This window comes from Athene noctua, chromosome 5, assembly GCF_965140245.1.
Source record: "Athene noctua chromosome 5, bAthNoc1.hap1.1, whole genome shotgun sequence".
Lineage (NCBI taxonomy): Eukaryota > Metazoa > Chordata > Aves > Strigiformes > Strigidae > Athene > Athene noctua.
The window spans coordinates 42176882-42189609 of NC_134041.1; the positions used below are offsets into that span (position 1 = coordinate 42176882).

The 12728-nt window shown below is 41.4% G+C and overlaps 1 protein-coding gene across 2 annotated transcripts in view; it reads right to left on the reverse strand.

Moving 5' to 3' along the window:
• The window catches only part of LRMDA (leucine rich melanocyte differentiation associated), a 688525-nt gene that overhangs the window by 300775 nt on the left and 375022 nt on the right, over positions 1–12728 (reverse strand). For both annotated transcript variants that reach the window (XM_074907186.1, XM_074907185.1), the window contains one exon: positions 8976–9102. In XM_074907186.1, the coding sequence (XP_074763287.1) occupies positions 8976–9102 (127 nt within the window). The remainder of the gene's footprint in view (positions 1–8975; positions 9103–12728) is intronic.

The following is a 12728-nucleotide window of genomic DNA, read 5'->3' on the forward strand; positions in this document are numbered from 1 at the left end:
TGCAATCGACCTAACATTAAAACAGCCGGATAGCACTTCTTCCGGAGTCATAAATGAGCAAGGTACCTATATTTATTCCCATTTGAAATATTTGCTTCAATTAAATTTATCACAAATATGATGTAGCAATCACAAGCTATTCCGCAGGCAAATAGCCTTGAAGCAGAAGTGTCGTGGTTCAGCTAGGATAGGGTTAAGTTTCCCCAGCAGAGAGGGGGAAGGGATCTCCAGGCGGGTTATTCATACCATGATGACATCAGGTCCAGCACGGCAGCGCAGGAAGCTTTTTACTTTGTGGCTTTGGTGGAGGGGAGCATCGGGAACGAGCTGTCTGTATCCATTGCGGTATTTCTCTGTATATCTTTTGTTTACTGTTATCACTGTTTATTGTTGTTATCATTGCTACTGTTGTTGTTCAGATTGTTTATCACACTGTTGTATTAAATATCTTCTTATTTTAACCTGGGGTTTGTGCCTCACTTCCAGCCTGACCAGCTGAGGGTGGGCGAGGGGCTACGGCAACGTGGTCTCCAGTCCCGGCAGGGCTTAAACCAATACAGACTTTTTGGCACACCAACGTGGGGCACAAGAGGGTTGAAATAAGAATCAAAAAGGGACAGACCCTGACCAGAGTGTGTTAGAGCAGTCTGTTGGGTGTAATTTTTTATGTTTGTATTTGTACTGTTTGATAAGAAAATGTTTGCAGTGCTGGCCCACTTGCTTGCGTGGTGGGGCTGGATTATTCCTTATATCCACTGTATGTTCCCAGTGCTGAAGTTTGTTGTCGGTGGAAAAAGTATGAAGGGGATTGTTTTGTTATACGGGATACTGACTGCTTATAATGTGTTTGTATCGCTATTGGTGGGGGAGGGCCGGTACCTGTTTGCTGCCTGGGCTTTTGTTAGGGGTCTCATCCCCTCTATGGGTGAGCCAGGGGAAGGGATCCTCTCGGCTTTGGGGAGTTTCAATTATCCTTGGAGCCTGCAGGCCAGTGTGATTGTGGCACAATGCTTTCTGGGTGTCTGCCAGATCTTGTTTTGGCCATGCAGCACTTCTCTAACAGTAGCAGTGCCCGAAAACCTGCCCCGAGGCCAGATAATAGTGAGTGGCAAGGGGTGTGGGAAAAGATGGGCAAAGGCCTGAATCAGTGGGCACCTCCAATGCTTTGGAATTTCACTCCCAAACAAATGCAGAGCCCTGATAAGCTGATGGAGTGCTTGAAAAGGGTGTGTTACCAAGCTGGCAAAACCCAGGAGACACAAATCGCTGCAATGTGTTGGGGACTTGCCCATGCCTACCGTGTCCTCTTTAATACCACCCACTGCACTCAAGGGGGAGAAAAGGGCTGCAGGATCTGATTATGAACTTACTTGTACAGCAGCTGGGCCAGGGAAACAGGCAGAACTAGTATCAGTCGCATCCACCAGCACAGTGACTGAGCCAGAGAGCCAGCCAGTGCCGGTATCAGTCGCCCCAATACAGAAAACAAAATATACCAGAAAGTCAGCTCGCAAAGTGGGGGATGGGGATGAGCCAGGCCCAGCACGAGAACAGAGGAAGGGCCAGAGGTGATCGTCCAATCTCTATCCCCGACTGAGCTGCGAGATATGCGGAGAGATTTCAGCAGCCTGGGAGGCAAGCAGATTTGCACCTGGCTGCTCCAATGCTGGGACAATGGAGCCAGTGCTTTTGAAATGGAGGGGAGAGAGGCCAAGCTGCTGGGATCTTTGGCCAAGGATGCTGGCATTGATAGGGAAATAGGGAAACAGACTCAAACCCTCAGCCTTTGGAGGCGACTCCTGCTCAGTGTAAGGGAGAGGTACCCCTACAAGGATGATATCCTATGTCAGCGAAGAAAATGGACCAGCGTTGAGAAAGGAATTCAGAACCTCAAGGAACTGGCTGTGTTTGATATAATCTATGGTGATCTGAATGATGAGCAGTCACCCATGGACCCAGATCAGGCCCCTTGCACACACCTGATGTGGCAAAAGTTCCTGAAGAGTGCACCAGAAGCACACTCGAAAGCACTGGCAATAGTGTCCCGGTGGACAGACACCCACACTCTAACAGTGGATGGAGTGGTTGGCAAGCTCCGGCAATATGAGGGAAATCTCCCTTCATCTCACCATTCCTGGGTCTCAGCTGTGGAGGAACTGTCTCAGAGAATCCAGAAAGTGGAAGAGCACATGTCCTACATTCCACCTGCACAGGTTGATGTCTCAGCCATTAGAAGTAAACATTTCCCCACCCAAAAGAAAGGCACCAGAAGGCACACACCACGAGGCACCCTGTGGTTTTTCCTCCATGACCATAGAGAAAACATGAGGAGGTGGGATGGACAGCCCACTGCCACCCTAGCTGCACGAGTAGAGCAGCTGAAAGGGAAGACCATCACAAAAGGGGAGTCCTCCAAGAAAACCGCAGCTCCAGTGTCCAGTCGGAAATCCCCCAGGCAGAATAGAATGGCCAACGTTATGTCTGACCCTCTTGAGGGGACCAGTAAATCATTCTTACAAGAAGTGAGTGATGATGAGCAGGATTAGAGGGGCCCTGCCTCCAGCCAGGTGGAGGAAAGGGATAATCAGATTTACTGAACAATGTGGATCTGATGGCCTGGCACATCAGACCCACAAGAATATAAGGCTTTTGTGAAGGTGCGCCATGTGGATGCCCATGTACCCAAGAGTCGGGCCGCTGATGAACATCGACACAACCAGCAGGCAGACCAAGCTCCTAAGATTAGAGTGGCTCAGGTGGACTTGGACTGGCAGCGCAAAGGTGAACTCTTCATAGCTCGGTGGGCCCATGAGACCTCAGGCCACCAAGGTAGAGATGCAACATACAGGTGGGCTCAAGATCAAGGGGTGGACCTCACTATTGACACCATTGCAGAGATCATCCACGGATGTGAGACGTGTGCTGCAATCAAACATGCCAAGCAGGTGAAGCCCCAGCGAAATGGAGAGCGATGGCTGAAATATAGATATGGAGAGGCCTGGCAGATCGACTACATCACACTGCCACAGACCCGCCACAGGAAGCGCCACGTGCTCACAATGGTGGAAGTAACCACTGGATGGCTGGAAGCTTACGCAGTGCCCCACTTCACCGCCCGGAACACCATCCTGGGCCTTGAAACCCAAGTCCTGTGGCGACACGGCACCCCAGAGAGAATTGAGTCAGACAACGGGAACCACTTCCGAAACAACCTCATAAATGCCTGGGCAGAAGAACACGGCATCGAGTGGGTCTACCATGTCCCCTACCACGCACCAGCCTCTGGGAAGATTGAGCGCTACAATGGACTGTTAAAAACCACATTGAAAGCATTGGGAGGTGGGACCTTCAAAGACTGGCACATGCATCTAGCAAAGGCCACCTGGCTAGTCAACACAAGAGGATCTGCCAGTCGAGCTGGCCCGGCTCAGTCGAAACCTCCACATGCTGTAGATGGGGATAAAGTCCCTGTGGTGTGCAAGAGGAATATATTGGGAAAAATGGTCTGGTTTAGTCCTGCGCCAGGCAAAGCTAAAGGCAAACCCATCCACAGGATTGCTTTTGCCCAAGGACCTGGGTGCACCCGGTGGGTGATGCAGGACAATGGAGAGGTCCGATGCGTACCACAGGGGGATTGATTCTGGGTGAAAACATGCTGTGAATTATGCTGTGCCTTTGTAAATTGTTATTTTGTTATTGTTAACTGCTAAATGGCAGCTGGACATGACGCAGATGGTATAGAATAAAGGGGTGGATTATGTCCTGGTTCAGCTAGGATAGGGTTAAGTTTCCCCAGCAGAGAAGGGGAAGGGATCTCCAGCCGGGTTATTCATACCATGCTGACGTCAGGTCAGGGCACGGCAGCGCGGGAACATTTTTTTTCCTTTGTGGCTTTGGTCACGGGAAGCACGGGGCTGTCTGCATCCATTGCAGTATTTCTCTGTATATCTTTTGTTTTGTTTACTGTTATTGCTGTTTATTGTTGTTACCATTGCTACTGTTGTTGTTCAGATTGTTATTTATCACACTATTGTATTAAATTTCTTCTTATTTTAACCCAGGGTTTGTGCCTCACTTCCAGCCTGACCAGCTGAGGGTGGGCGAGGGCAACAGCAACGTGGTCTCCAGTCCTGGCAGGGCCTAAACCAACACAAGAAGTTACCAACTCTCTGAATGCAGTGTGAAAAGATCTTTGCCACCTGAATGCTTTTCCATTAGAATGTGCTAGGTCTTCATGGTTGGATAACCACAGAAATAGCTTGCAATATGCAAGTATACATCTTTCCCTTCTCTATGTGCAATAGGATGCCATGCACAGTCATTTGTATGCCATGTTCTGGCCTGAACCCTACCTGGTAGGGAGATAAAGCCTTGAGAAAAGACCTTGATCACTAAAACCATTCTGATCAAGAAAGAAAAGGTGCAGCACAGGTGGTAATGAACTAACTTCATGCATCTCATGGAGAGCTTCCTGCACGGTGAATTCTTGGGAAAAAAAAAATCCTCTTCTGCCTACTGGAGCAGCATTAGTTTTCTCTGTGTAGCTGGAGTTGACAGTGCTTTTAAGAGTACTATAGAAAGCCCATGTTTCCACGGCTGAGGATTTGAAGACCAGGTTTCAATATTTTTAGGTATACAAACATAAGAAAACAAAGAAATGTTTCTATTCCTACAATCGAATTACTTTTCTGATTCTCTAGAGAGGTCCATCCAGAAACAGTATGTCCTTTCTTTCAAGGTTTGTGTTTGTTTGGATTTTTTTTTTTTTCTTAAACACTATTCTGCCCAAATGTTGGTCAAGGTTGCCAAAGTAACACAAAGACAATGAAGAATAAACCAGCAGCTTGCCATTTAGACATCTAGAACTGAAGTGGTACAAGCACTGCTGCAGAACAGAATAAGGAATCACCTAAACTACCTCCCTCTTCAATAGATGTTTGGTATTAGGCATTCACATTACTTAAGGTTTTCTTCAGGTAAACTTTATTCTAGAAGAAATTTTTGGCTCATCAGGTACTACAGTTCCCTAACAAGCCACAATCAGATATAGCCAAATCCGCAACTGTGGCATGGAGAGCTCAGAATTATATGCAAGGAGGCTGCTGTACAACTTCATCTTAGGTCTTTGTTTAGTGGAGATAGAGATCTGTGCATAATAGAAGACAATTTATGTCCTTAATATATTCACTCAATCCAAACATCAAGTCCTCGGCATTTGACATTCCGGTTAGACTGGGACTTCTAGATCTTAAAGCACTTACAATCTACAGTTTGGGACTTAAACAAATCTGCAACTTCTAGGCATTATGATGAGACCTCTGTGAAGACAGATTGTACTAGAAGTACTTATTAGTACATTTTTTCAGTTGAGGAACTCAATCCATGTTGTTTTCAAAGACTTAAAAACATATAATCCTTAGATCTGAACCACACTGATAACTCTTCTTGCCATAAGTAATGCATATGCCATTATGGGCATTCTGCCCAGCTCTAGATTTCCCACTATATGAGTGAAATATTTTGGTTTCCCTCTAAACCATTCAAAACCTAGAATTAGATTCAAAGTCTGCATTCTATGTCTACATTCAACACCCTTCTAAACCAATTTTGGTATCAGCTCTTCGAAAGTGTATTGAATGTATATTAAATGGATGACCAGCTCACTGGACTAAGTAAAGAAATAGGGCTTTTACTTAAATAAAAGCAGATCTGTTTCATTATCAGACTTCTGTATTTTGAAGTCAGTAAACACCATCTAGATTTTCAGCATACAGGTATATCTATTTGACAAACTATGACTACTGCCATTTTGAGTAGTTTTAACAAATACTAAAAAGATTAAAATGTAACAGAATTTGAAATGTCTATACTATATCGTCCCACTGTAACACCAACTGTGATCAGCACAGTGAGAAGTCATGAAACCTCACACTGCTGTAACACACACAAAGAAATCTATTTAGAAGTGTCCTGGCTGATTCTTAGTATGTAGTGAACACACAAGAAATGAGGCTTCCCATTGCAAGCATAGGCAGCTGCAGTTGAGTCCTCCTCCAAAACCAACTTTCTACCTACCACCCATCCATCATAGTTTGTACTTCTTTCTGCCATCCATTGTGTCCAATAGAAACAAAGATGATAATTTTCCCAAATTAGATCAGACTTTTGTAAAAACAAACATGCTGTACACATGAAAGAAGCACGTTAGAGACATGTAATCCAATACTGCACAATTTTGATAACTATCCTTTATGTATTTCAGCTATATAAATTGCATTTTAAAATATTTTCAACAGATTGCACATTACAGAAAAGTTGAGGTATAACACCAGGAAACTGTTTTAAAAATAGTAATATTTAAATTTGTTTCTTCCACTTCTGGTAGAAAAACTGGGAGTGGCTCTAACTGAAATATGCAACCACTATTTGAAAAGAAAATACTAGATGAGTCTTCTAAGTATTTACCTGCTTTAGAGATAAGCTTTCACATTTCTACAGTGTATCCAGACTTTATGTTAGGAGGGGCCAAATATTATTTACACAAATGCCATGCAATACGTGAACCATGTAAAAGAAGTAGAAAGCTCTTATCAGAACTATCAAAACGTAAGCTGGATCAAGATGAAGTCAAAAGAAAAGAGAAACAGCAAAGAGCACAGTAATATTAAGAGATACCCAGGAAAGCTCTCACATGTGTTTGAAAGTTTACATATTATTCCAGTTTTCACAGGGGTCAGCTTGGCTTTTTGTTTATTTTCATCTCTCTCTCTCTCTCCCCATATTTATATATTTATGTATAGATGGTAAAATACTACCAAGTGAAATTTTGTTTCAGATCGATATTCTTTGCTCATTTGTGTTTTTTCTGTAGTGCTACTGTCATATCCTAAACCATATTTCCTGTAATGTATCTCATTGTTCTACAAAATGTACATTTTTATTTAAACATTTTTCAAAGAATTCTATAGAGATATTCATTAAAAGAAGAGATTCAAGTTCAAGAGAGACCTTTTTCAAATATAGTATCCACATTGAAGAGATGAATCTGGAAGGTCTCCATGCTTCTGAAGACTGATGCATCTTCCCCACAAAACATCACTGCTCCCTAGGGCTCAAAATGTTAATGATGGACAGCAGTTATTTTTTCTTCTCTGGGCAGTTTGTATACATTAGGTGTTTTACCAGCATTTCTGCAATTCCTCTATTAAATTATTGGCAGCACACTACAAAATAATGTATATTTCTATAACCTGGGTAGCTCAATACTCTCAAAGCTCTAACTTCATAGTTTTAAGATTGAATTAAAAAAATCCCAGGACAGATCAAATCCTTCTTATCATGTTATCATTGACTTTGAGAGCTTACACACTTGACAATAGTATTTTGTCTGTGAGACCAGCAGAAACTCTTTAAAGAATACTACTGACAGCATAATTTTTTTTCCCTCTGATTTTGTTCACTGTGTTCTTATTCAATACACCTGCTAAGTGCAAAGCTCCTCCTTGACACCCCTGCAAAGGACAAATACACTCACATGCTTTTATGTCTTATGGCTAAATTTACATTTCATGCTTTGTAGAAGGAGATAATGCTGCACCAGATATCAATACCACCACCCACAGCATCAGCAAAAATGTTCCTGTGCATTCTTCATAAAAATATGCCCAGTTCAGATTTTACCATGGCAGCAATCAGTAAAACCATATTTTGCCATGGCAGCAATCAGTAACTCAAATCCAACCCACAGAATCCTGGCATTAACCAGAAATCTAGCCAAACCTAGTACAGCAATGATCGCTACTGCTCAAGAGACACTCTTGGCAAATTTCCAGGGTCCCAAGACTAGAAGTTACTCTGCTGATTTTTATTTATTTATAGAGTCAAAAATAAGTGCAGAAATCATAGAATCTGCAGTTATTTTTATTCTCCTCAGTAGGAGGATTTTGCTTTAGTAGGAGGTAAATTGCTCTCTGTTTACACTGTCTGTAATAAAAGCCTGCAGTTGAGCAGCCTTGTCCTCACACTGCAATTACAAGGAGAAGCCTTTCATGGTTTGTGCTCTAAGACTCTGCAGGCCACAGTTGGCCTTTTGGCCACAATTTGATCGCCCTTCACTTTCGTAAAACCATATATTACTCATCTTCAAATCTCCAGAAGGGTCAAAGTATGGGAAAAATTATTTAATAATCAAGTGCATGCCCAGCCCTTGCAGATAATTAATTTTTATAGATCACTATCTATAAGTCAACACACTAGGGGCTCTGATTCAGCAGAGTACTTAGGCAAATGGTGAAATATTTATTCTGAATAAACTTAAGCAGGCACTAATTGCAGGAATATAGAGAAGTGACTAGTCATGAATGGACTTAACCATCCATCTGAATACTGTAATGTATTAAGACTTTGATTTGGACAGCATTTCATATGAATTTATAGACAGTTGGAACACAGAATACAGTGACTTGCTTTTTCAGCTGAAATTGCACAGCAACTACCAAATTGTGCATGTTACCAACTTCATTAAACAGAGAAAGGTACTGCATTTCTTGCTTTGTTTTGTTTTGGGTTTTTTAAATTTTATTTTACTGTAACGCTTTAAGAGCTATTTAAAGTATAAAAACTTAAGAGTGTTTCACTGCACTCTCTATTCCACTAGAGGTCAGCCTGCAACAGAACCCCAAGCAAACACAGTAACTGCTGCACACTGGTAGCACTGACATTATTTTCTTTCTCTATTTTGTCTATTAGAAAGATTTCTTCAGAGCAATAACTTAGATCTCTCACTAAAATAGAGCAACAGGAAGATATAATGGTGCATTTCATTTATGAATGACCTATAATAAATTACTATGAAGTATTCCAGGTGCCAAATGAGAGAATGCTTTGTCTGTCCATGAACTATATTTCACATACTTTAATTTGGCTGACACATAAAACTCACCTGACATTTTGCAGGTATTTCTCTGAAAGGATATTTGGTTCTTGTTGAGCGTTAAGGTATGGAGGTGGGGTAACCTGGGTAACAGAAGGTCATTTCCGAGTAGATTGTTGTCCAAGATCAGCTCTTCCAAGTAACTGAATGTTTTCAGTCCTTCTAGTGACCTGCAAATGACAAAGGCAACAGGAAAAATGATACTCTACTAAATCAGGGAGGCCATTATGAGCTGAAATAAATATTTTAACCTTCCCTTTCAGGAGTAGGAATAGTTTTGGTTTAGGCCTGTCAGAAGAGTGAATGACAAGCATTAGTGGCAAGGGGAGTGCTGGCACTGCAACACATCCTTCACATGCTGGCAGGATGAAGGATGGGGGTCACTTAGTGAGTAGCCAGGATCCAAAACAAAAGGCTTCAGATATGGGGCCTCCAGGATGAATTTGTCAATGTCTTGTGCCTTCAGGCACCCAGCCTTGCCTGACCCTAACCTCCATTCCCAAGATAAATAACTCTGTCACAGTTCACCTTCATTCCCTGGACACAAATTTAAGTTGTCATCCATCATTTCTGCCAAGAAATATCATACCCCGCTAACAATAATAAATACAACTTCAAGTATCATTTCTTAGCAGTTACCTTACAAGCAATAATAGGAAATGGAGAAGGGATTTTTTTTTTCCTTTTTATTAACCACTTAATTTGCTTCTTGAGTCCCTGCAAACAAAATAAAATGTTGTCTACAAAATAAAATGCAGAATTACTCCAGACAGAAAAGACATTTGCTTTCTTTTGGGAACTTACTGTCCCACTGTCAAGCCATAGGTCAGACTGCAGAGAGGAGCTTTAAAAAGAAGCATTTCACAACATGGAAGTGCAGATGATGGCTTGTAAATAAACAAGATTCTAAAGGTATTAATTCTTCTGATAGCAAAGTACAGGGAATAAGCCTAAAAAGAATACTCTGATACCTTGTTAGGGCATCTATTTCAAACCTAGTTCTTATTGCTTGGACATTCCAACAGGAAAAAAAAACACCACACATTAATCAACTAAGACACATGGTATACAGAGCATACACACAGACACGCATTCACAGCTCATACACCTACCAGACACCTAAAGATATGCTGAGATTGTATGACTTGACAGCTGATCTACTGTGCCTACCAGTGGGAAGATCATCACTGTATCTCCTGGCTGTTTTATAAAATGTGATGAATAAGGGAGATGCAGTCTATACTATTTATTCAGTTTCAAATGACATTTATACCAAGGGGATTTCCTTACCCTCCCCCAGTTTTTGGCAAAGATCAAAATACAGCCAAGGCACCTGTTAGAGAGTTCTACAGACACTACTACTGGAGGAAAATACAAGTAATATTAGAAAGTACATGGCTTGCAGATTAGACAATTTAATATTTGTCTGTCCAACAAAAACAAGATACTGCTTTTATAGATACAACGTACTGACCACTTATAAATCACAGTCAGAGGGTTCAAATAACCAAAAGAAATCAAGTCTGTGACCTTTACATTGGGTACTGTACACTAAACTATTTAAGTAACATTTGCACAACACTGAAAGAGTGTATTTCAGTCCAAGGACTCTAAAGCACTCACAGTCTTGACTTGGTGTTCTGAAAGGGAAGTACAACTATTATTAATTCCATTTTGATGCCGGGCAGCCAGACCTGTAGAAAATTTGCCATGCCTACACCCCTATGGCCTATCTATATCATTACAATGCATTGGAGACTACAGTTTCTGAAACTGAAAGAACTAAAGCCTCTGCTGTAAGGATTATACTGAAACAACCACCACAGCAATAGCTGCACTTTCTGCATTTGCCTTTAACAAGCTGTTTCAGAAAAACTCGATTTGGCCTACATAAACTGTACACCGTTAAGAGCTGTGCTAGCATGCTGTATTAAGCTAGGTATTTAAACAAAGGCTGACAACAGACTTGGTTTTGCCACAGTCAAGATCAGAAGAGAGATCAGCAAACATTTCAGACAGTGCTTTCCCCCAAACACCTTTTAAAGACATAACCCAGAGAAAGCAGCAGTGAGTTTATCAAGCTGTTATGAGTTTTCGTTTCAGTTTATTTGACAAATCTAGTTTAGCAAATTCCCCTTAAATACTCTTTATTATATAAATAGTGGATTATTTCCAAACTTCACATTTCAGTGTAAGACTTTGACTTGCCAAAGGAGTTCAGAGAAGGCCACCTCCTTGTCAACACCACAGAGCCTTATGGGATGTTAATAGGTCCTTTGTGAAACAACATTGCTTGGGCTCTGGTCAGTGTCAGCATAAAAATACACATTGTTCCTGAGTTATGTTATGCAAATATAATACTCTTATCATGAGAATCAGCAAATGGTTGGCAACTGGCAAGGAGAAGAAAGCACACATCCAAAGTGCTGCAGGGGAGGCATAAAACAAAATGACAAGCCATGAAGTGGGACAAAAGGCCTTGAAACACTAGAGGGAGTTGTCTATTGAAACAGCCTTTCTTTCACAAGCCTGGACTGAACACGAGGGTACTAGTTTCATAGATAGGCAGAGAAAATTGTGCGCAAATCTCCTTACACCTGTCTGGTTTTGATAATTTTTGCCATGTAATGTTATTAGCTGCTCATTTAAAAAGGAGCCGAGTTACACAGGGGGTTGCTTATTAATTGTGGTTTTCATGTCATCAGAGCAGTGTGCACTTGGTGATTTAATCACCTAAATTCAAAGTCCATGGAGATGGGAGGGATTGCCACAGTAGAGAGAGAGGGTGTAGCTATTAACATAAATTTACATCCATATGTTATTTTGCTATTCACAGAATTCTTATTTTTTCATCTTAAACAGAAGAAAAAACTAGCACCAAAATGAAATTGGTAGGACAGTTGGTAAAGAAACAAAATAGGAAAAAATGTATTTGCTATCATTCAGTGATACTAGTTATAGAATTCAAGGCAACAATCTCTACCATCATAATATATAAGCAAATATTGCCCAGCAGTTTTACTCCACAACTGAAAAGTTTTAAGTACAATCCACACAGTAGGTTTTAGGGTACAAACTCCAGCAAGTCCCATAATTTCTATGTGCCTCAATTTCCCATCTGCCAATGGGGGATAAGAAAGGATTGACAATCGTGGACTAGTATATAGAAAGCATTTTTGAGAAACTGAGGTAGAAATAAGTACAAAAGGCTGGAATTTTTATTTTTAACGAGAGTGACATAGTAATATTAATGTACTCCAGGTATTTCCTTATGAGCCCATCATAGAAGAGGAGAGGAATGCATATGTATCCACAGCATAGCAAGAAGCACACAAACACCCTGAGCCAAGTATAAAAGAGATGGAAATCCCCCAAGAAAGTGAACCAGTCTAAAATTAAATCTGCACTGTCTTCTCATAGTTCATAGCAGAAAAAAAAAGTTTTCCTCTATTGGTATATTAAAATAAACGCACAATCTTACCACCACAATACAACCAGCACTGAAGGGGCAGTGGCAAGTACTTGTTTTCCCTGGTTTCAAAAGGCTAATAAACATCACTAAGTGCATTGCAGGTTGCTTTTTCCTGATCTAATGACATGAAAGCTGCCCATTATCTCACCCACAGGTACCATCTCAGTTACCTCATTGCAGGGCTCACACTCAGCTCCCAGAGGAGAGCAAGTGCTGCCAAGAGATTTCCATTGCAATTTCCAAAGTCACATCAAACCGACAAAACATCACAACGTATTCAGCGCCGCCTCATTCAAACAGAAAAAACTTTAAGTTTCCACTGTA